The 25,549-nt window shown below is 38.9% G+C and overlaps 1 protein-coding gene across 1 annotated transcript in view; it reads right to left on the reverse strand.

Annotated features, from left to right (window-relative positions):
• Nucleotides 1–570: 570 nt before the first annotated feature.
• MAP3K21 (mitogen-activated protein kinase kinase kinase 21) overlaps nucleotides 571–25,549 on the reverse strand; it is a 45,187-nt gene continuing 20,208 nt past the window's right edge. Inside the window, exons 4-11 of the mRNA XM_070950851.1 lie at nucleotides 21,587–21,735; nucleotides 20,283–20,458; nucleotides 15,809–16,049; nucleotides 13,611–13,733; nucleotides 6,293–6,443; nucleotides 4,402–4,500; nucleotides 2,093–2,856; nucleotides 571–1,102 (exon numbers count right to left, since the gene is read on the reverse strand). Coding sequence (XP_070806952.1) covers nucleotides 708–1,102; nucleotides 2,093–2,856; nucleotides 4,402–4,500; nucleotides 6,293–6,443; nucleotides 13,611–13,733; nucleotides 15,809–16,049; nucleotides 20,283–20,458; nucleotides 21,587–21,735 — 2,098 coding nt within the window. The 3' untranslated portion in view covers nucleotides 571–707. The remainder of the gene's footprint in view (nucleotides 1,103–2,092; nucleotides 2,857–4,401; nucleotides 4,501–6,292; nucleotides 6,444–13,610; nucleotides 13,734–15,808; nucleotides 16,050–20,282; nucleotides 20,459–21,586; nucleotides 21,736–25,549) is intronic.

Below are 25,549 nucleotides of genomic sequence, written 5' to 3' on the forward strand. Positions count from 1 at the left end.
TCACAACCAACGAATCTGTTGCTAAACTTCACACGACTAGGAACAGCTGATTGGGGGTATTCCAGGAGGCTGATCCACCCGCCAATCAGTTTTTTTCTTATTTTCCTCCCCAAAAACTCAGGTGCGTCTTATACTCCAGTGCGTCTTATACTCCGAAAAACACAGTATATTTCAGTTATAAAAGTTATTGCTTTTATATGATATTACTTTGTCAAAATTAGCATAACATTCATTTTGATTTTGGCAAAACATCCTAAAATTGAACTGTGCCACTTCCAATGAATATTGGCCAAATGTAATTGGCAACTATTGTAGTATTAAAGGTAATATAATTTTACAAGTATGTCTCAAGAAAACCACAGTTCAGAATGGAGTTCTCTCTGTAGAAAAACATCTTTTCAGTGCAATGGGATTTTAATGTATAGCAGTTCAAATGGTTAATGGGAAAAATAATTAAATAAAGTAGCTGGACATTTGGCAAAAAAGAATGAAAAATCAAAATTGTGAAAAACTTTATTGACATCCACATATGTGTATTCATTCAGGATAGTGATGGTAGAATCAGTTAAACTATCTATGGGCTTACAGTGATCATTGCCTGTAATATTTCATCTATCTAGCATGATATCAAACCCTACTGATCAAAACATTTAGAAAAGAGCAGCATAAAAGTTTATTCTTAAAACAGGCTAAAAATTCCAAGGCACTTAAGACAAGAATTCTCTCTCCAGTTCATATATTGATGGCCGACCTGCTTTACTCTTCATCCTACACAAAGGGACTGTACAGTCACTATTCTGACCTTCCACATCCATATCCAATAAAGAGGGCATGTGGAATTTAGTTCTCTCCTTGGTATCAGTCAGTGACTTAGCCTTTGAATCTCTGTCGACCTCTAAATTACCCATTTCAAAAGGGTTTGGCTTTATATTTTGAGAAATAGCCAGCCAGGGATCCAATCTGCTTCTTAAAGAAGAAGGTCGAGGTCTTGGGATAATATTGACAGTTTCTTGCTTCCCTGGTGAAAGGTCATTTTGAAAGTTTGTTTGTGGCGTAGCAGATATGTGCAGATTCCCAAGAGTTTCATTAGAAATTCCATTAGCTGAGTGGAAGAGAAAGACATTGAACAGAAATATAAAGCAAAGTGATGGTGCCGCTATAATGGAAAATAACATATATATTAGCCACCACTAACATTTAATTCCACAACAAGTAGCATGATACTGAACCATTCTAAGAGCTCCATTCCTCTGCCTCACACTGTGCTTTTCCCCCTAGCTTGTCTTCTCTGAAAGACAACACACATTGAAATTTAGAGACGGAAGTCTTTCTAACCAACTGCTATATTAATAGCAACACCAATAGCACTTAAGATTTATATACCACTTCACAGTGCTTTAGAGTCCTCTCTAAGTGGTTTACAGAATCAGCATATTGCCCCCAACAATCTGGGTCCTCATTTTACCGACCTTGGAAGGATGGAAGTCAACCTGAGTCAACCTTCAGCCGGTGAGAATCAAATTGCTGAACTGTTGGCAGCCGACAGTCAGCAGAATTAGCCTGCAATACTGCATTCTAACCACTGTGCCACCATGGCTCTTAAGTTTCTACCTTGAAATATTGAAGTGGAAACGTCAGCCATGGGACAGCTGTTTTTCAGTCCCAGTAATTCCTATTGTTTCTTTTCTGTCTGATGCTTATGAACTACAATATTGTTTGAGTCAGGGGTGAAATCCAGCAGGTTCTGACAGGTTCTGGAGAACTGGTAGCAGAAATTTTGAATAGTTCAGAGAACCGGCAAACACCACCTCTGGCTGGTCCCAGAGTGGGGTGTGAATGGAGATTTTGCAATATCCCTTCCCCAGGAGTGGGGTGGGAATGGAAATTTTGGAGTATCCTTCCCCTGGAGTGGGGTGAAAATGGAGATTTTTTAGTATCCTTCCCCTGCCACGTCCACCAAGCCACACTTCACCCACCAAGCCACGCCCACAGAACCGGTAGTAAAAAAATTTGAATTTTACCACTGGTTTGAGTTATTCATCAGACTGAACCATCTCTCCCCCCTCCCCCCCAAAAATATCATTTTACTCACTTATGGAATGACACGCATTTCCATCTGACCTGGTCCGCCTATGACCCCACACTTTGACTTTCGAAGAAATGGCACCGGCTGCACATTGAGGTTCTTGCTTCAAAGGAAGACTGGGAGATGGCAAATCAGGATGGACAGTCCGATCGACTTTGTCTAGTTGTTCTTGTTTGCCTGCCTGACTTCCAGGCAAAAAAGTTTCAACGGGAACATCTTCATTGCCAGGCACTGTGCTCATAGTTGCATCCTCATTGTCAGACTGAAGGAGGCATTTAGTAGAAATGGAAGATATGGACAGGAGGTTCACTGTACTTGCACCTGGAGACGATGAAGGGACACATGCCTCCTCTCTCTTAGGCTGCAATCTCACAGGGCTTGCACTTCTCCGAAATTTTGATGCTCGCTGAAACAGGCTGTCGCGTTTCTTCTTTTCCTCCTTAGGCAACATTTCCTCCCCACTTTGCAATCGGTTTGGCTCCCTAATATCTAAGCCTATAGCTATAGAGGCTAGAAGGACAGCACAACCATACAATACAGTGTCCGTTTTCTTCTTCTGTAACGTTCTGCTGATACTATTTGTTGGGGTCATTTGTGGAGTGCTATTTGCAGAATTTGCAGAATTTCCTTCAAAGCTGTCCTGTTCTGCAGAATGTAGTTCTTGGTCATCCTTCCAACGAGGTAGATCAATATAAGCCTGATTTGGCAATTTCAACTGCTTTGGTCGCTTAGGATCAAGGCCTTCAGGGGAAAGTTTCGGTTCTGTACAAATGCAAAATTGATTGACGTGTTTATATATTATATTCAGAAGTTAAAGTATTTTGAAATGAAAAATATGAAATTATAGATAGCACGATAAGGGTACAATCAGGACGTACTTCTTAAACAAAAGGAATAGTTTATTATATCACACAGTAATACAAAATTCCCGACTAGTGGAAAGCAAACAAGATAATAACTTAAAAACCACACTGGTAGATTTTTCAGAATTTTTTTCTTTGCAGTGAAACAACATTGTTTCTCCTATACCCACAATCCCCCTCCATTTTTATGAACGTCAATTGAATAAAACATCAAAACAATTATCTGACTTGATTTTTCTGTCCAAAAGAATTCAGTGTGTATAGGTTTATTTTCAACTGTTCCATTAGAAGGACCTCAGATTCAGGATATGACTACCTGGATCCGAATTTACTGCTGAGAGCATATGACAAGATAAAATATTGTCTGCAATCACTCTTATAAACACCGAAAATAGAAGGTGTATTTAATAAATATGGAATAGATCTAGATTCTATATTGAGCTAACATAATTGTCTTGATAGAACTAGAACTTCCCAATATTTCTCTGATATCTTCTAAATCTGCTCTAAAGAAATGCCCCAATCTTCCAGCACAGAATTGGGGCACCATGGAAATGGGTGGGAATTTGATCCACCACTGTCAGTTCCACTAACAGAAGGATACCACTGGATCAATGGTGGGTTTCAAATTTTTTTACTGCCGGTTCTGTGGGTGTGGCTTGGTGGGCGTGGCATGGCTTGGTGGGTGTGGCTTGGTGGGTGTGGCAGGGGAAGGATACTGTAAAATCTCCATTCCCACCCCACTCCAGAGGAAGAATACTGCAAATCCTCATTTCCTCCCAATCAGCTGGGACTTGGGAGGCAGAGAATAGATGGGGGTGGGGCCAGTCAGAATTTTTACTACTGGTTCTCCGAAATACTCAAAATTTCCGCTACCAGTTCTCCAGAACTGGTCAGAACCTGCTGAAACCCACCTCTGCACTGGATATAACCCTCATGAATCAGCATAAGAGGACCTTAGTTTTTCTTCCCTTGTAAAATTGGTCAGGATAGCAAGGCAATTAGTACTGGGGAATTCAACTCCATACCTCCCCTGCCCTGCTAAACATTTTCAGTATATATGAAATCTTGATGTCCAGTTTCAAAACAGTCAAGTCTAACATAGGAGTAGGGTTTCCCTGGACTGAAAACTGTATTTCAGTCTTATGTACCTCAGTGAACTCTGTATTCAAAAAGACACCAAGTCCATAAAAAGTAGGCAGGATCAAATGGAAAAATGACTAGGATCGAATTTTAAAAAGGATATATATCTTTAATACATTAAAGGCATAATCATAAATACATAAAATATTTAAACAAAATCTTTACATATATTTGCTGACAAATTTTAGTAGTGGACAGGGATTTTGTTAGCTCACTAAAAAAATCATGCTATTTAGAAGTTACGATTTATAGCTTATGGCCCCTTGAGTGTTTCTCTTCTAGGGCCTGAAAATAACTGTATTTCAACACCTACCTTGGTCCATGAACAAAGAAGCTAATGGGACACCTTTATGATTCTTCATCAATAGTGCTGACCAAGGACTACCACCATCTGAGAGAGGTCTTATTCTGAAATCAAAGGAACTCTTAATTATAACAAGCATTGCTCTTTTTGATACAAATATGATTCTAAAGGCATAATAATGTTTTTTAAAAAATGTTTAATAAAAAAAATAAAGGCATAATAAATAATAATAATAATAATAATAATAATAATTTTATTTCTATACCGCCCTTCTCCCGAAGGACTCAGGGCGGTGTACAGCCAATTTAAAAACACAAGACACAACAATAATTAAAAATTAAAATAATTAAATAGATTTGGCCGATTTAAAACCCCAAAAATTTAAAATACCCCAATTTAAAATTATTAAGTTGATAGCCCGGCCTGGCGGAACAACAGGGTCTTCAATGCGCAACGAAACACCCAGAGGTCGGAGATCTTACGTATTTCCGGGGGCAGTTCATTCCACAGGGCTGGGGCTCCCACAGAGAAGGCCCTCCCCCAGGGTGTCGCCAGCCGACATAGCTTGGCTGATGGCACCCTGAGGAGACCCTCTCTGTGGGAACGGACTGGTCGGTGGGAGGCTATTGGTGGCAGAAGACGGTCTCGAAGGTACCCGGGTCCTATGCCATGGAGCGCTTTAAAGGTGGTAACCAACACCTTGAATCGCACCCGGAAGACCACTGGGAGCCAATAAATTATGTAAGCCACAGGCTGACTATAAATCTGCCATATTTGAAGGAACACCACATTTTTTTTCAATATGTATTAATTTATGAAAAGTTATTTTTTTCCAATGCAAAGTTTGTTTAGAAACTCCTATCACTTGTATTATCTGAAGTTTGAATGTATTTTTTCCTAACTTGTAAGAAAATATAATAAGACTAAGCTTATTTCTTTTTCAGAATCATAGTTAGTCGCTAAGCTGCAGGTCTTTAATGTAATTGATAGTTCTCAACTTCTTCTAACAATAACTTTATCCAGAAAAAGCAAACTACCGTGGGACAGCCTTAGATAATTAACTCTTCTCATCCTGTAATTTTGTGCTAGTAATTCATGTTTGCATTTAGTAAGAAGTAGGGGTGTTTTTTTAAAAAACAACAGGTCTCTATCCCTACCTCCAATTTTTCCAATATAAATTGCAATAACACAATCGTTGCTTTTTATGTCTATTACACAGAGGTGTCTAGTAGCTTGCTTTGTTACTGAATATGGTGTGCGAAATAACATGCTCCCAGAACACTTCTATGAATGAGGAACTCTGAACATTCCTCTCCCCTATTAATAATATTTAAATTCTGCTGCCCATGTCCTGGAACCGCACGTGAAGGCAGATTCTCCTAGCAATGGGAACTGGATAGTCGGTGAACAAGCAGAGGCTTGTGCAAGCTCACAATAGACTCTGAACGTCGAGATCTACATTGTCATACTTTCTCTAGCTAAGATTCTCTCTTCCGAACTAAAAAGAAAGTAGAGGAGTTTGATATACTCCCTAAATCTCTGCCGCATCTGTTTTATTCCATTTTGTAGGGGATGTTCTTAAGCATTTGGGATACAAAACTGAGAAAGAGATTAGGTTTAAGTCTCAGTCCTCAAATTTTCAACTCAATACTTTCCCTTATTGAATCTGCATATTTTGGCACAAAGAACTCATGAATATTCAGTCCATCATATGCAATTGTACTTTTGACTTGTCCATTCATGCAGCTCTATTTATTTCAGTGTCTTCACAGTTATGAAATTTTCATTGTCATCCATCCTATCTACATACCATTAAACTTCTTAAGAAGCACAATATCTAGTAATTTTTTGTAGACACACTGTATTGTCTATTCTCATGGTGCCCATCAACCATACCTCTCTTTGCAGTCTGCACGCTCTTTTGTTTGAACGGAGTTTGGTCCCCAAGTACAACCTTTCTTTTTAAAGCTTCTTTTCACCTCTTCAAATTCTTCCTGGTGATAAGCTGTGCTTCTTCCCCATGTTCGGTTGCTCTCATCTGAGGTTACTGGAAAAACAGAAAAGATCTCAACAAGAATTCGGCATCTACCGTACCCTAAGATTTGCATTACAGAACCACCTTAAGATTTGCATTACAGAAGAGACAAGTTTCCCTTCCAAAGTGCAGGTAAGAAGATGATCAAACGAAGCAGGCAAAGAATGAATCTACCAAGGTAAGAGGGTAAGAAAAGAAAGTCAATCAACGGATAGTGATTTTTTTTCATGCTTTTAATTTTTCTTTATTTTTAGATAAATTCAGATAAGCAATTATTTCTGAATACTTTCATTAGATATAACTGAAATAATGCCTTCTATGAGAAAAGTCAAGACTTGATATGCAAATGTAATATTTCTGTTAATCTGAAATCGCTGCAATGGATATCCAAGTAAGTATTCAGTTTATCACTTTATACAAATTTAGCTAAGAAATCCAACCAACCAACACCTTGTATTAGTGAATATGGCTTGCCTTTTGTCTGAACTCCACAGGGAAGTTCATATTCACTTGTGATATCTACATCTTGCTGGTACACATATATACTGTTTCTTTGCCCATTAGATGTACTTGAGTCTGTTTTGGAAATCACTGAAGAAACAATTAGAGAATATACATGAATCCACCCGGTGATACCTTGGCTTGATTGTAAATCAACACCAGTTTCAATTTTTTTTTCTTAAATAGCTGAGTCTTAGAGCCCAATGATTGCATGCTAGGAATGGCTCAACGAAGCCTGGCAGAGAACAGCATATGAATGATTATAGGTAGTCCTTGATGTATAACCACCATTGAGCCCCAAAGTTCCATTACTAAGCAAGACAGCTGTTAAGTGAGTTTTGCCCCATTTTACCACCTTTTTTGCCACAGTGAATCATTGCAGTCGTTAAGTGAATGCAGTCGTTGCATTCCTTAAGCAAATCTGGCTTCCCCCATTGACTTAGTTTGTCGGAAGTCACCTGGGAAGGTTACAAATGGTGATCCCGTGACCCTGGGGCAGTGCCACTATCATGAATACAGGCCAAATGCCAAGTGTCCCAATTTTGATCGAGTGACCATTAGGATGCTGCAATGGTTTTAAGTGTGAAAAACAGTCATGTCCCTTTTTTCAGTGCCATTGTAACTTTGAATAGTCTCCAAACAAATGGTTGTTCATCGAGGACTACCTGTATACAGTATTATTATGCAGGTCTAGGTCTGAGGAGATTGAGGGTCTAGTCCCTAGTACAGGTCTCCTGCTGTTGTGGCCCGTCAGCGGCCTGTGCAGCTAGTAGCTGATTCCGACAGCGAGGAAGCTGTGTGGTGCTGTGCCAGCAGCCTGTGCAGCTGGCACTCGAGTCAGACAATGAGGAGGCTGGAGGAAATGTGGTGCCAGAGGCGGGGATTCAGCCGGGGCCTTCAGAACCTCCAGAAGCTCCCATAAGTGAAGAGGACGAAGAGGAGGAGCCTCTTCTCGATGCACGGGCCCGCAGAGCTGCCAAAAGGCAGGAGTGGTTCCTCAGGAGGAGGTCTCCTCGAGAGTAAGGCTTGGGGCTAATTGGCCACTCCCTTAGCCTATATAAGGAAGGACGACGACTGAGGCAATTTGCAGGGAACAACTTCATTCACTCTCCTTCGTGTCCTGATCTTATTTCTCTTATCAGTTTCCTGCAAATTGTTTCTGGGCTTTCTGCCAACCATATCGAGATTACGATTATTTATTCTTTGGATTCTTGTAGGCTGTTAAGAAAGTTAATTAACAGCCTTTATTTGAAAAAGACTGATTTAATTTAGTAAACTAAGGTTTGTACAGACTTTGTGTGTGCTGCATTCTTTGGGGTCCGTAGCTGGGCCAGAACACCTGTGTGAGCAGGGGGTTGGACTAGATGACCTCCAAGATCCCTTCCAACTCTGTTACTGTTACTTTCCTAAGACCTAAAAATTCACTGGGTGATTATGACCAATCACCCTGTCTAAGCCCATCCTATTCCACAGGGTTATAGTAAGAAAAGTGAAAGATGGAGTAGACTGTATGCTGCCTTGAAGCTCCTGGAGTAAAGGCCAGATATAGCTAGTACAAATAAATGAATATGTAAGTTCTTTAATTAGCTGAATCCTACGATTTGTAATACTTCCCTCAACCCTTTAATTATTATTGAGTTATACTTCCCTCAATAGTTTAATTGCTATTTAATAGTGTGAAATCCCCACTGATGAATTTGTAGCACTTATCCAGTCTGGGCAGCATGCCTTAGGCATTTACTTGATTTGAGCCAGTTTAACCATTGATAAAAAAAAAATATTGAATTGGGCATTGCTACACAACTCCTATTATATTGCACAGAAATGGAAACAGTTCTGAGGACAGTGAGAAAATAACAATGACAGCCCATACATGATTGTGAGAATGACAAATCTATACATTGCTGCATTTTTCTAAATATTCTGGATTGTACCTTAATATCTGTAAGTACAGAGAGCACATAAAAATGAATTTATACTTCCCGCACACTCCTGAAAACAGTAAAGTTTTTAGGACCCTCTAGAATGGGCGGGACGGACTATGGTAAATGGGGATATTGCAAAAAGAATCAATGGACGTACTTTGTGAATGTAAAGTTCTCCTTTCTCTAAGAAACCTCTGTGATTCACGCCCCTGGTTCTGATGGTTCCCCAATTGTTGGGCATGACTTTTCAACAAGTGTGATATTTCTAGAAAAAGTGTTATTGTCAATGCCTGGGGGCATCTAATAGTACTTGATAGTCATCTGAGATTATCAATGTTGGGTCCCAGTGACTAAGACACAAAGACTCCTTCCACAGGAAGCAAGTGAAGAAGGGGAAAACCCATATGATAGTGTATCCTAAGATCTTTTCAAATTTGCAAATTCTAGGAGTGCCAGGAACAATCTAAATGCAGAAGATGGCTTGAATTTACCTAAGGGCATGTGCATTTCTGAGACTTTCAAGCAATTCTGATAAGTAGTTTCTCTTTTGAATGGAATCTGATTGGGATGAGGATGAAACCTGCAGTCTTATTTGCTTACTGAAAGAATTATAAACTCAGTAATTTATTTTGCCCACTTCATGATCTCTGAAAGGAAGGAGGAAACTGAGAGCCCAAACTATTTTTCAAAAAGTAAATATTTAATATAATGTTAGGAAAAATGAGTTCTATTTGTTGGAGCTTCAGATTGATAATGACTATTACCCTTTTAAAATGAAATATAAGAGATTTACTGGAGCTACTTCATAGAAATTGCAAGTGGACTTGGAAAAAGATAAGAACTTCGAGAGAAGAGGTAAAAGTCTATAGAAGAAAACAAGCGTTAGAATTTTATTTATGGGACTTAAAAAACCCCATGAGGAAAAAGGGAAAAAAAATGAAACCAGTTGCTATTTCTGGCAATCCTTAATGGTTATTTAGATTGTTTTTCTTTTGGAAATGTTTAACGATGAAATGGACTAGTTTGTAATATGTTTATTATTATTTTTTATATCTAAGGAGTTATTATTTCTGGTAATGTTTAATTCTTTTTTTTAATTTTTAATTGTTAAGAGACAGAAGAGGGAGACTTGGACTAAATGGAAAAGGAGAATACGTATGTTATTAGCTATTTTTGTTAAATTTTTTTCCTGGCTCTTTGCTGATTAAGGGGAACTTTATTTCCCCTAATTAGAGATTTAAAGATGAGTTTATAGGAAATGGGGTGAGGTAAGGAATGAAGATGCAGAATATATAGTACTTGCTGGGGATGAAATAAGTTTCTTATTAGAATTTCTTTTTTTCTTCTTTTGGGGGCATTCTGCAGTTCCTAAATATTTTTTTCTTTTTTAAAATGTATTTTTGAATTCAGTTTTTAAATGTTTTACTTAACCCTTAATAAAAAGTATGGAACTATTATCAAAGATTAATTAATTTTTCATTTTTAAAAATTGTTTTGTTAAGATGAATGTGACCCCTCTTGAAATTTCCATACATATACATATACAAAAAAAAAAAAAAGTCTTGGTAAAGATTAAAAAAAAAGATTAAAAAAAAGATACCTGTAGTTGTATATCAACTATTTAAATTGTGTGATTGCAGTACAACTCAAAGCGGGGGAGAAAATATGCTAGAAAAATATGAGTAAGAAAATGGCTTCAGCTTTACCCAAATGAATACACAGGTTTTAATGTTGGGAAGAGCTCTCCTTCAACTTTATCTATTAACTCTGAAGGAATAGAAGATAATGGGAACAAAGGATTAAGAAAATGGTGTTCAAAGTGAAGAAAATAATCTTTTGTTTGCAAGACATCCAGGTTGAAAAACTGACAGACAATACCCTCTTTCAGTGCTGGGAAACAGGAGTGATAATTTATTATCCTCAAACAGAACCTACTGAATAATTAACCAGCATTAATGATTGAATGCAATGGGAAAACATTGAGATTTAAAGCTGAATGTAACACTCCCTTCTTTTCCTTTGCTGGAAAGGACAAGTTCCATACACTGTTCACGTATTTTTTTTCTCAGCCCTTCTGAATGCAAATGTAGAATTTAAAAAAAATTAAACATTAACATGTAAGCAGCATTTCAAATTCTCCAGATGCAATTCAGTTATGCTTATGTGTAATGATCTCACTTTGCCAGTGCACATCTGGCATCCTGTTACTTATAGAAACTGGAAAGTGTGCATTTCTCTTTTGTGAATTGTCAAATCCAGTCAATTAACTTTTTGTAATTAAAATAACACCAAGAAAGTCCATATTTGGAATCAATAGAGTTCAAAGTTCAAGATGCTAAGAATGGTCAACAGAGAAGACTTTTGAGAGTTATATATCCTTTGGAGTGGTTGAATGTTATATGAGCAAAAGTCTATTCACACAACAGTATTTCTTCCTCGTCTTGCCCTCTTTAGTCTGCTCTGCCTCAATATCTGTTCTGGGGGTTGAGCAATCTTCTGGAGGAGAGTTTGAGCAAACGTGAAAAGTTGCAGGGGAACAGCAATCATTCTCTCCAATTCTATCAGCAGAAATCAATTCTGCTGAGAGAAACACATGACTTTATTTACCCCTGACTGTGAAATTGAGGAAACTTCTAGCTTGCCAATTTTGGAAACAAAATGCTTGACTGATGGACCATGTCTTGATCCAACAAGACACTTGTTTATACTACAGAAATGCAAAGCACAAAACTGTATAAGTAAGCAATTTTAAATTTTCCACCTCAACAATTAACAGCTATAATTGTGTGCCCAGTTACAAATGTGCAAATATACTGGTATCAGCAGAGCTGGTAGATGAAATGAGTAACTGCAGCAATCCCTGCCTTTGACAATGTCCTCTTGGCCGAAGAGTCTTGTTTAACATTCATAAATTCCCTCCTGGAACCTCACTTCTGTTTGGGTCCAAAGTCTCTGGTGAAGGATGAAATTACATATATCTACAACCTCACCCGTACAAAGATATATTTATATTTTCACTCCTTGCACAAATGAATACATGTCCCACCACAATGTTGCAGGATCCAATCTGGGTTGGTCACCAAGACCAGAGATGGGCTCTTTCAGTCCTTTCCCCAGTTGTATCCAACTCCAGCAAAAACATGAATAGCAAGATCTTTTTTTCTGCCATCCCTAAACAGTCTTTTTTTAATGCCCAGCCTGTGAATGAATTTTATAGATAGCTGTATAGATGTAAAATGATGTTTCCCCCTTAAGCTGATAGTATCCAACCACAGCTGTGAAGAGTGCAAAATCTGTTGTGCTTTGCTATCTATTACACTGAAAATGCTATCAGGTGATTAGCACTAGTAGGTATTTGTTGAACATTTCAGGTTGATGTGGCCATTACGCTTTGCCTCCCTGGTTACATCATATCTGTTGCCATTCTCCATGAATTCCCTAAAGAGTATGACCCAGTAATGCTCAGTTGGCAGTGATGTTATGTGGTTTAATGATACAGCCATTATTTGTTTAGCGCAATAATGTATTAATAAAGCAGCAGAATGGTGAATGAATCCTCTTCCCTATTGCCTCCTGAACAAAACGTAGAGGAAACTGGAAGTCAACATCTATTGCCTATATAAAGAAAGGACAGGAAGGACTGAAGAAATAAATCCTAAGTAAAATTGTTGATATTCACCTTCTATCACAACCCCCATTTTAAAACATTTTATTATATTTCGGTTACAACAAAATAGGGTGTAGAAGAATGGGCATGAGAAGAAACCTGAAGAAGACAGGTCAGGTCATGCTATATTTAATGGATGTTTTTTCCACTTGCTGCTGGCATGCAGAAACAGGAGGACACAGGAATTACCTAATCACTTTGCCTATCAAGTGGTGAACAGGCAAAATCAAGATAGCACTATTTGGCAGACAGTCAAAACAGATGGTAGAGTCAGGATGGGATGGGCATGGAGAGTAGCCTGAATAGTTTTGTGCCAACTCAAGTGGAAATACCTTAATTCAGCAATGGGGAAAGGCCCTATTTAAGAAAAAAAGAAAAAAAAACCCTGAATTCTAATTTTCCTCATGCTACTCAGTCTTCTTGTATGCTACTATTATTTGTCATGTTTTCCTGAGACAAGTTACAATGTACAACCAAACTTTTATATTAATCAGAGACACTGAGACTATATTTTCCACAAGGCAAAAAATTTACATGAATTGACCATATAAGACTTATGTAAAAGTAAACCTTAGGAATGATTAAGGGAGCATGAAAGTCTACACTCTTTTCCCAATTTATCCAAAGCGCTATATCTGATTAAGCAGCCAGTTCAATTGTTGTCTCTTGGTTTGTGGGCGTGAGGGGAGGGCACCGTATTTAGGGACAGGAGTGGAGATCAGATGAAAGATGAAAGAAAAACAGAATTAATTTAGTTTGAAATTGAACTATCACTGTGATGGTTTAACTCAGCTTCAGGTCACAATTAATGGTTGTATCAGCACCAGCATTTACCCGATTACCACACATTTGTTGAATTATTGAAATTAACCAATAATCGTCATTTTTCTTTTTCTTTTAATCCTTCTGTGGTATTACCCACTGCAATTTTTTTGCAGAAATAGGTCACAATATGGTCAATCCAGTTTTTTCTAGTCAAACAAGTTTAAGATTACACTTAACAATATGACATATTTTTTAGAGTGATTAAAAAAAAGGTTGTAAAATGTATCAACAGGATAGAAATACTCATTTTTTAAGACTTACATTGTATAGCTCGAAGGCGAGGAATTATTGGAGGACTACTTGGTGGACTAGAACTATTACTTTGTAAACTTCTGCGCTTATCTATATTCGGGGAAGCTTGCACCGTGATTTTATGCTGAAAATCTGTTATAATAAAAAAGACAGGTTCAGTTGAAATGTTTCAAAATAAAATTTCAATAACAGACTATCTGGCTGCATTATATTAAAGAGATGCACATATAATGTTGAATTTTAGCATATTCCTAAAAAAAATCCTTTACTAATAAGAGCTTAAAGACCACATTAATTTATAAACCCTTTAAGGAGAGCCAATTTGGTGCAATGGTTAAACCAGTTTTAGTCCTGCCTCAGGCACAAAGCCTTCTGGGTGACCTTGGGCCAGTCTCTCAGCCTTAGGGAAGAGGCAAGGGCAAGCCAGTTCTGAAATCTTGCCAAGAAAACTGCATAAACTTGTCCATGAAGTCAGCAACAGTCAAGACTGTCTCAAAGGCAGTTTTTAAAAATGGGTTGGGATTGCAGTGTTTCTGCATAACTACTTTAAGAGGCAGATTAATTATCCAAGAAATTTCCAATCTGTCTGGAGATTGGAATGTGATTTTCAAAGTATATACCATGGAGAACTGACTTTGTTCAGTAGTTAGCTTTGCTGTGCCAGAGAAGCATTTAGGATGTGAACGGGAAGAGATTCTTATAAGCAGAATAGCAAACATCTAATAGGAACAGCACTCATAAACAGGTCATAGCAGCAGCAGCAGCTCTCAAAATCAGTCTGTTTGTTATGAAAATGCATTGTGTACAAAAGGTAAATAACAGAAAATTAATGGTATAGCAACAATTCTGAAAAAGATAAACCACAACAAATAAATAGCACAGGTTATTGAAATGATGTTGTTGACAGAAAGACTAAGGATACAAAAGTGCCAACAGAAACACCTCATGGATTTACTTATAAATGCTGTGGAGAATTTTGTTTCTATCTTTTCAATTTTTCCTCAACTTTTTTTTCTTTTCTTGCACCTTTTGCTTTGATTTTTTTTCCTTCCTTACTTTATATTAATTTCTAATAGTACTTATCTTCTTTTTTAAAAGCTTCAATAAAAATCATATCAGCTAAGAAACACCACATGAATAAAGGAGAGTGTAATTAAAACTTTTCTTTTCCTAATTAGACACTAATATAATATAAAGCATCATAGCTGTAAAGCAGGAAGTGATTTAATCCATCTTTCCTTTTCCTAATTAAAAATATAATAGCACCTTGTTATAAAGTATTATAAATAAGTAATATCAATGCCATCAAAAAGAAGCAATTATAATTTCAGCAACCACATTTACATTTGAGTTCATGTACTTTCATGATGTTTTCTAAATTGCAATTAAGTGCAAGAAAGAGACAAAAGACTTGGAACTAATTTGTCCAACTAATAGGAGTTGCCTTTTAGAGATCTCAAATGGGTCCGAAGCATTGAAATTCATAGAAATGCATGTTATGGGGCCATATTTCTAAGCAATTTTTCTCAATCTAGTGACATATAAGCTTTTTTATAACTAAAAAATAGATCAGAACTCTACATGGAATGAGCAACACTTCTAAATCTTTTTGGAATTTACTAATTTCTTGCACACACCTAATCGTGTCCCCTGTTTTGGAATTTGAGATTATGACACCAGGTTTATACAAGGCAACTTAGATTCACTTTGACAATATGCTATGGAGATGATGTGATTCTTTTGGTCTAAGCAAAGACACAACATCAATTGCTTCAACCAGGCATTTCATCTAACACCAAAGCTTCTTCTTGCCTTTCCTGTCCTGTCCTTTGCCAAAGTCAGAAAAGCCACACGTCATTTGCCAAACCCACGTTTTCTGCATATAGGTGACAGTAGTATACAGAAAAGGGCAAATTGTGAGTCTTCTGTAGAGAAGCTGTGCTGAAAAGAAACTGTAAGCAGTGCAAAGCAAAACATGACCATCAGTTGGTTCTGCTTCTAGAAATGAATAGCACACACTGCTTCATGAAGCATCTCCTCACTTGAATCTTCATCCAAGAAAGCACCCCTCTGAGCATCTACCTGAGATGATGCTACTGGCTTTAATATAAGTTTCCAAAATTGTCAGCAATTGAATCCAACACTGGAAATGCATTATTTGCCTTAAATAAAGCTGCTCAAGACAAGGGCAGGAAAAAGGAACCAACCTGAAGGCAGACTAATTCTGTTCCCATCTTTAAGTTTTAATCTGCTTTTTTTAAATTTCCCTTTTCTCTTCTTAACATTAGGCTTCTCTTGATTTAACTGGAATATCAATATATTCAATTCACGTTCCAATACGTCAATCTCCCGTTCTGCGAGCTGCTGTTCTCGCCGTTTCAGCAACTCTTCTTGAGATTTCTGATGAAGAGCAGCTCTTGTTAATTCTTCTTCTCTGGATCTCAGCTCCTAACAATTGTAATGGAGGTAGTGGTTAGAACATTGTCTTCTGCCTCATGATGAACAAGGAGAGCCATCTCGCTGCAGGCGGTGTTTACGCATCCCACTGTATCTGGCAGGAGACGCTTGCTCTGGGTCCTGTCCATGAGAGTGCACTATATATAGCGGGACCCAGGGTGGGGGAGGGGCACCTACCAGGGGTGGTATTCACTTACCTTCATTACCGGTTCGCAAATGTGAGTGTGTGCGCCACCTCTGTGCATGTGCAGGATCTTCCACGCATGTGCAGAGAGTCAAAAACTTGCATTAATGGGATGTGATGATGTCCGGGGGGGGGGTGGGCGGAGCCTCCCACAGCTGCCGCTACCGGTTTGCCTGAACCGGATAGAGCCGGCTGAATACCACCACTGGCACCTACCCTTTGAAACATCATTTCCACCCACCCCCAGATCAGATTTGCCCCAAACCTGCTAGCTTTCCACAAGGCATTAAAAACCTGGCTTTGCCATCAATCCCAGAACCTTGATAATGCGGGCGAGCCTGATTTTAAGTTTTATTGACTGTGACCTATGAAATTATTCTTGGCTGCTGTTTTATGCTGTTTTGTGCTATTTATGTTATTAATCATTGGTTGTGTTTTTAGTCTGTTTTCATTTTGTTTTAATTGCTAGCTGCCCGGAGTCATGTATATGAGATAGGTGCTCCTATATATTTATTAACTAAATGGGTACATCCATAGTGATATTATTTGGCAATTATCTAAAGAGTAGAACCCCCACAGTAAAACATGCACATAACATGGCTAATTGGGAGCAGCCAATGTTCTGTTTGGAAAGAATATGGCTCAGCTTTTTAGAAGGTCGGAGGGAAATATCTGAAGTGTTTGCAAGAACAAACTGAATATTTGACTGTACCATTATCACTGAAGGAAACAGTTGATGCTTATAGATCTATGAAAACAAAGAAAGCTTGCTGGAATTTCCATAGAGGGCTTGATGACATATATAGGATACTGAAGATGGATACCTTCCCACAAGTAAATGGAGAAGCCTGGGAAACTAGCAGTGAGAAAGTCAATGAGGATCACGTGACCATAGCTAATGGAAGGATTGTGTTCAAGTGATGCTCCAGATGTTTTGGGAAGGCACTTTTTACTCTTGGAGCTATCTTTGCTTTCTTTGGCCACATTATTGTTATCGATCAATATTGTTTTCCCCCATCACTTAGTTTCTTGCTAATTTCTGTAAGAGATTACAAAGTCTGTATCTACAGTACGTTATTATTTTAACATAATTCTGCTGTTGGAGGATTTAAGAAAGAAATAATAATTTTCCATAAGGTACCAGATAATTAAAATGTAACAGACATGGCAGTCCCCCATGGTACCATTCCTGCCTGTGAAATTTAAATTGCTTAATGCACTGTAAGCCGCCCTGAGTCTCTGGAGAAGGGCGGCATATAAATCAAATAAAAAAAAATGTAGATAACAAGATTCAGTTAAACTGACAAGCATGGAATTTTTTTCTATTAAGATGTGTAAATGAAGAATATGTAACCTGGTTCATTTTATGTACATGTTATAAAATCAGAAGGATAATAAGCAGGATATTTATTGGTCACTATTCAGAACACAAAACCAATTTCTAGACTATTAATCAGTCCTTTATATAGGCTTCATCCTTCCTGCTGCAAGTGATTTGCCTAAGGATAACTATGTTGTTGTTAGTTATGACCTTAAAAACCCTTAATGGCATAGGTCCAGGCTACCTGATTAACCACATCATCCCACTAGGACAAATCGATCCTAATCGTGCCAGCAGAGAGGGCTTATTTTGGATCCTATCTGTCAACAAACTCCAACTATGAGGATTCAGGTTAAGAGCTTTCTCTACTATAGTGGCCACACTTTAGAACAGGGGTCATCAACCTTTCAGACCTCAGGGACCACTAAATTCATAATTTTAAATTCCACAGACCACTAATATGATCTGCCTAATGACTGCCTGGGTGGGCATGGCTAGGTGGTCATGTGACTGGGTGGACATGGTCAACTCGATGTCACTTATGTTGAGGGGCGCCTCACCGGCTTCTACTTACCCCTCCCCTCCCAGCCACTCCTCACCTGCCCGCCCAGGCTCCTTAGGGCCCCAACAGGAAGCAGTTGTTGGAGCTAAGCAGCCACCATGAAAAAGAGTTGGCAAAACAGCTGGTTCAGTTCAAATTGGATCTAACCAAGAAGGCGGTTCATCAGAAGCAACTCACTGAGGACTACGAGCATAGGCTTTCCAAGCAGAGGGAAGACCTGCGGGAGTGCAAGGCCAGGTAGCAGTGCCTGGAGGCTCAGCAGGCTGAGATGGTCAGCCAGTTCCAGGCCATGATGCAGTCCCACTGGAACATGGCCCTCCAGCTCTTCGTCCCAGCTGTACTTCCCTCCAGCCTTTGCCCAAAGCCCTGCCCCAAGTTGGAATTTCTGCCTCCTTCTGACCCACACAAAAAGACCCCAAAGGGGGAGATTCTCTGCAACAACACAAACATTCATTTCACGTATCCGGCCCAGGGGCCATAGTTTGAGACCCCCTGATTTAGTACAATATAAAAAATGCAAATATTTTTTCTGCAGACCACCAAAATTTTCTCACGTACCACCAGTTGGTGACTGCTGCTTTAGAACATCCTCCCCTCCAAGGTGAGATCTTCCCCCACCCTCCGATCCTTCTGTAAGAGCCTGAAGAGCTGGCTCTGCTGGTTAGCCTGGGGACCAAATGAGGAGTTCCACATTGGAGGTGACTGCTGGATTGATGGCAGAGTCCCCCCTCTCCCTTTTGTTCTCTGCCCATCCGTTTGGTCATCACATTGATATATTCTTATTGTTTCTTTTTCATTGTTTATTTTATTGCTCTGTTATTTTAGTTCTATTTACACTCCTTTCATTTTATTCTTTTTATTATTGTAAGCCTCCTAGAATAGTCCCACAGTGAGATAGGTGGCAAATAAATTAAACAAACAAACAAACAAATGAACAAACAAATAAATAAATAAACAAATAAATAAATAAATAAATAAATAAATAAATAAATAAATAACATTGGTTGTTTCCTGGAATCTGGCAAACCACAACTCCACAACCACAACTTAAGCATCAAAATGCAGCATTGTGTCAATTATAACAATAAATCTGGCTCCCCCATTTGCCTCAAACACCAATGTTTAATTCTTAAAATTCTAGGCATTCTCAATTCACTATTTGGAAATGAGCCAAACAGTGTCTTATGGTCCGGTGCGTCTTATGGAACGAAAAATACAGTATTTACTTAGAAAAAGGACAAATGTAAACAGTGGGGTAAGAAGCATCACAGGAGGCTTGAGGGAATTGACAGCAAACTCATTAACTGTCTTCTCGGGGGGGGAGGGGGAAAGGTGCTCTCCAATTGGCTACCGAGACTCTCTTGTGTGCATATGAAAGTTTAATGGCAGCTATGTTGGGAGACCACTTCAAACATGTCCGCTATCTCCAAAAATTGCTTACCTCAATCAACTCCCAAGGAGAGAAAAAGTAAAAATAAGTGATTTTTAGAATGGCCACATTTTAGAACATGCTCTAGCTACTAGCATCATAATTAAAGTAAGATGCTCAGAGTTTAAAACAACCCAAATATCAACATAGTAAAACAATACTGGAACTCCAAAACATTCAAAGAACTACTCAAACTATTTGTTCTGAAAAGGAACTTTTACAAAGTGATACTAATAACAACAAAAATGGCAGCCAGTCTTAAGAACTAAATGTCATGATAGTAAATGAGAATGAACAAAAGCTAAAGAGCTCCAATGATTTTGAAAAAAGTGTATAAAGGTTTTCCCTGTCCAGTCATGACTGACTCAAGGGGATTGTGGTCATCTCCAATTCTCTGCAGAGGGAGCCTGCATTGTATGAAATGTGTTTCCATCGTCATGTGGCCAGCATGAAAATACGGAATGCAGTAGCCTTCCTGTTGAAGTGGTACCTATTTATCTACATGCATTTACATGTTTTCAAACTGCTAGATTGGCAGAGCTGGGGTGAGTAAAAGGAGTTTACCCCATTGCACGGCACTCAGGTAGCGAACCTGGGCTGACAACTTTCCAGCTGACAAACTCAGCTTAATTGCTGAGCTATTCCCCCCACCCCGTCCCAATGATTATCCAAACTTTATTTAAACAAGTATAGTCCCACAATCTCAATATACTTTAAAATTCACTCACTTTTTCCTTGGTTCTCAGTTCATCAAAAATCTGCTGGATTTCCAGTTTCCAGTCATCTTGCATAGAATGGAAAGATTCTTGAGGCATCTCAGTCTGTACAGCTCCCTCAATGGCAGTCAGCTGTTCAAGAATCATAGTAAATGATGGCCGGATATGGGGGTCCTGTGCCCAGCACTCTGAAATTCACCAGTTATATTTGTCAGAAGATTAAGACCAAGTGACTCTAAGTCTACCTTGCAGAAATGCTATAACAACAACAGCATCATCACCATCAACAATAATAATATCAGATACTTTCCTCTCTCATGAAGATTCAGTTCTAAGAATATTTGACAAAAATCAACAGAGAACTTTCTTGATGTGGTTCTAGTACAAATTGCAATGGAGGAACAGATTCCAAGAGATAGTCACGTATAAACTTGGGAGTGGAATATTACAACTCTAGCATATGACTTGGATGTTATGTATGCATGGAGTGTTATAAGCACGATCTTCAAAATGCCTGGGATCCTTTCACTACAAAAAGGGACAGCAGAAAGGCAAACAGATCATAGGTACATCCAACACATGTCTCTGAGCAGAAAGGCAGGATATAAAGTAAATTAGTAATAGTAATTAGTATTAGTTCATGTGCTATGTGCAATGGGAATGATTAGAGCTACTGAACCCATGTACCCAAGTTCGCCTGCTTTAAAAAAAAATTAAAAATTCAATTTTTTTTTCCCTCACGTGACTTGTTCTAAGGAATAATTTTTTAAAATTTTGGAATGATGAAAGGAGTGACATTCTGATAAAGGGTGTGATTGATGTTCCATGTAGCTTTATCACTCTAATGATAAGGTCTTTTGATTTCCTATAAGACCAGACATAATATAGTGGCTATTGTCCTGGAAACCCATTCAAACCCTCATTTTGAACTTGGGTGGAACACAAAGTAACATTTAGATAGTTCACACTCTTTTAACTGAAGCTATATCTCATGTTGCTGTGAGGCTTTAATGCCGCTCTGAGCTTCTTAGGGAAGAAAGGTAGATTATAACTGATTGAATCAATAAGCAGGCTAGTGCTTGCAAAGATGAATGCAACTTTCTAAAAAAAAAAAATGAACTGCATATTTAATATACCAGTGCCAAGTATATTAAAGTATATTTAGTACAAGACTTCAGTGGAGTGGAAAAATGTTTTCTGCCTCTGAATAGAAGTTAGCCTAGTACCGAATGAAACACTGACGTTAAGAGTCACAGATATTATAGAGAACATGCAAGCAATCTTACATCAGCTGTCTTAATAAGCAGCACAAGTACCTTTCATTAGTTTAGCAAATGGTTCAGGACAGGTGGATGGAATGGGCAAAGTAAGCTTATTGACAGCAACGCCGTAAGCCACAGCAAGACCATCAATGCCACGGTAAGGAACCTCTCCCGTAAGCAGTTCCCACAGCAATACGCCATAACTATAAATAAATTTTCAAACAGTTAATTGTGTTTGTGTAATGCTAAGACACGATTTCCTTAAGGTAGGGATGGACAGCAGTCTGCCTAGAAAGTATTCTAGTAGGGGGAGAAAATAACATCCAGAAGAGGGCATCTGGGGCCGTTGGGATATGTTGGACTTCCCATAACCCCCAACTTCCATGCTGCTGTTTGAAGAAAGTTAAAATCCTATATATCTTACAAGCATCAAGCTGAGGAAGGATGCACTATAACAGTGATGGCTAACCCTTTTTCCATCGCGTGCCAGGAGGGGGGAGCAGGGGAGTCACGCGCACACATGCCCACACCCATAATTCTATGCACTCCGCCCCCGTGCATGCGACCCCCCGCTTCCCCCACTCCTGGCAAGCAATGGCACGGTAGGCCTGTTTTTCTCTCTCACCTGGCTCCAGAGCCTCTCTAGGAGTCTGAGGAGAGCGAAAATGGCTTTCCCACCCCCCTGGAGGTCCTCCAGAGGCCGAAAACAGCCCGTTTGCCAACTTCCGCCACCGGAAGCTGAGCTCGCATGCCCACTGATATGGCTACGTGTGCCACCCGTGCCATAGGTTCGCCATCACGGCTCTATAACAATGCCATTGCAATGGACTGCATCCTCCCCAAAATAGATTTGATACTATAAGCACTTGCAGCAAAATGAAACATATTAAACCTCCAGGATATTAGAATCCAGAAAAGTTTTATTATGCAAGCAATTAAATTATTCCTCCCCCCAAGATTTTCCGCCAGAATAATATACACCAACATTTGTATTTCACTGTTGTTCTGTAAAACTTTACTTGAAGTGGATTGAAATTTAGTTATTCTTCAGTTGCAAAAGGGAACAAATTATCACTTCTTTTACAGGAGGCTTGATGATCTTATGGTGTTAGGTGGGGCATTTTGTGAAGCTGGTTTGCAAAATGTTCTTGAGCTTGAGGGAAGTTGGTTGATTTTCTTCACACTAGTGTATTTGAGCCGATCGACCCATAAGGATTGAAAATGAAATGTCTTCAGAGTTTTTTTTTCTTTTACAGTAACAGAGTTGGAAGGGACCTTGGAGGTCATCTAGTCCAACCCCCTGCTCACGCAGGAGACCTGTACTCGGGATTCGAACTGACAACCTTTCTGATCGACAAGCTCAGTGTCTTAGCCATTGAGCCACCAAATCAGGTTAAGGTTAGGGTTAGGGTTAAGATGACAGAGCCTAGTAAATGTCATTAGCATTAGGACTGATTTGAAGCAGTGTACAAAAAGACTAGCAATGAATGTAACATGCAGCAAATGGCACCCATTTCTGCCTTGCTTTATCTGTATGTAAATGGGAGGCCTCAGCATATCACCGTGTAATCATTACTCCCCTTCCTTAAACAAGAAATCAGTGTTTCCTTTGTTGATTTAGCAAAAAGGCTTCAGGGATTATGGGAGATGTACACAGGCTTCATCTCCATTTAAGTGCCAGTATACTATCAATTCAGTGTGTGGGAAGGGCAGATCAGAACAGCACAACCAGATTCTCCTTCATGGGCCTTACTAAGCAGAAAACAAGTTCCATCTTTGTATATCTATTTTGCATAATTACTTAAGAAAATGCAAGATAAAAAAAAAAAGCAGGAAAAGCAAATATTCAAGAATCAAAAGTAATGTCAAGGTGCAAAGCCTCAAAAGGAATTCACTCTCAAAGGGCATGATGATAACAGAAAGTAACTGGGGCCTGCAGTTAAATTGTTTAGGGGAAAAAAATGATAGTTTATCTTCCTGCATTGTAACTACGCTGAAACTGAGCCATTGGCAACCACTCCTTTCTGTATGCAACTCAGCCTACAGTGCTAAGAACATTTTGATTCACCTTCAAAAAGAATTAAATGAAATTGTTCCTAAGCAAGTGGATGCATAAAAACTTTAAGAAATTTCCTACGGTGGAATGCATTAAAAAAAAAAAAAGATTTAAGTTTAGTAGGCAACAAGTTAAGAATAAACATGGGTGTGTAATATTTTTTCTCTTTTTAAAGATCAAAGAATGCTGAAGATAAAAATAACAAAAAAGCTTCTGCGTTTTCTTGCTACAGGGAAAATAATAATCAAGGGTGTACAAAAGGAGCAAAGAAGCACAAAGGGAATCCAGAGTTTTTAATTATCAGCTTTCACTTTCTTCTGTTTTAAGAAAAGGAAAACTGACCCATGAGGCTTTGTAGAGGAGCTTGAAGCTGTATAGACTCTGTCTACAAAATAATCTCTGTGTTCTGGGTAGACTTGATGTCTCTCGTGGCTGTTTTTAGATGTTATACTAAATCATGGCTTAGAATTACAAGCGTGTACATGCAAACGTTGGGCTTAGGTGCTTCTCCTCCTCGTTGGCTACTAGAATAGCTGAGGGGAGTTCAGAAGGTTTGGCTTTTATTTCAGATTAGTCAGAGTCAGGGGTGGGTTCTAAATTTTTTTACTACCGTTTCTGTGGGCGTGGCTTATTTTGTGGGTGTGGCTTGGAGGTAATGTGACTAGGCGGGCGTGGTTAGCTGGTCAGAGTCATTTCTGGAAGGTCCTCGCACTTACGACCAGTCCTCACACTTATGACCCGACTCATTTGTTTGCTTTTAACACTGATCAGCTGTAGGACGGCCCTTTGAAGCCCCGCAGCAAGAGTTTAAACAGTTTTTTTCCCTCTAGTCATCAGCTGGGACTCAGGAGGCAGCAATAGATTGGGGGTGGGACCAAATAAAAGGTAAGAATAACGTGGGTGGGTGGGAGTGGGTGGGAGGGCAGGGGGGAGAACCGGTTCGGTGACGTCATATCTTCACCGCTACCGGCTCAGCCGAACCAGACCGAACCGGGAGGAACCCACCACTGGTCAGAGTGTTATGAATTTTAAAAGCTTTAAACATTAGTGGGAACATATTTAGTTTTGTGAAGTGGAATGCATACTTTTCAAGGCCACAGAATAGGATTTGCTTGCTTTTGGATTAGCTGGATGAGCAGCTAGGGGATCAGTGAGGAAACTACTGCTTGGAGCCATTGCTTGATTTGTGCATTCCTGGTTGACTCCTTGCTGATTTTTGGGCTCTACCCACCAATTCACATAGGTGTAGGATAAGAACAGGTGTAAAAGTGCACTAGGAATTGGTCAAATAAGACAGTGTATTTAAAAAAACCACAATTAAACAAACAACAGTTTAACCTTTTTTGACATTAGCTTATTTCCATTAAGCACTTGGTTTGGATAACATGGCAAGTATGGTAATATACAGTAGAAGATAAAGCCTTAGAACAGGGGTCTCCACCCAGCAAAGCTGGCTAGGGAATTCTGGGAGTTGAAGTCCGCCAGGCTTTAAGTTGCCAAGGTTGGAGACCCCTGCCTTAGAAGGCCTCTTTGTAATTGCATTACAAGAATATATAAACCCTATGTTTCTTTTGTTTTTTATTTTTTAAACATGGGTTTGACACTGTCTTCGATCCAGCTTATAAAACTTAGAAAATCGGAAGTAATGTATCCAAACCAGGAAGCCAAGGCAGAATAACTGCTCAAACCAAAGAACTTGACAAAGTGGCTTATTCTCCATAATTAAATTTGGTATTATTGTCTCTTGGCATAAAATGTTACTTTTTAATGTCGAATTCATATCGTCCTGTCACTAGTTATTACGTTTTTGAGAGCTATTTCAACCCACCTTTATTAATACACGAGTATCAGATTTATTACAGCATACATCCATTTAATTAAAGAGCATATTAGATCACTTTTAGAATATTGTCGGCCTGACAAAAAGCTCTCTGAAGTAGACCTGTCGTTCCAGATATGCC

The sequence above is a fragment of the Pituophis catenifer genome, unplaced genomic scaffold, assembly GCF_029215685.1.
Source record: "Pituophis catenifer annectens isolate HBS135680 unplaced genomic scaffold, rPitCat1.0.hap2 SCAF_1, whole genome shotgun sequence".
NCBI classification, from domain to species: domain Eukaryota; kingdom Metazoa; phylum Chordata; class Lepidosauria; order Squamata; family Colubridae; genus Pituophis; species Pituophis catenifer.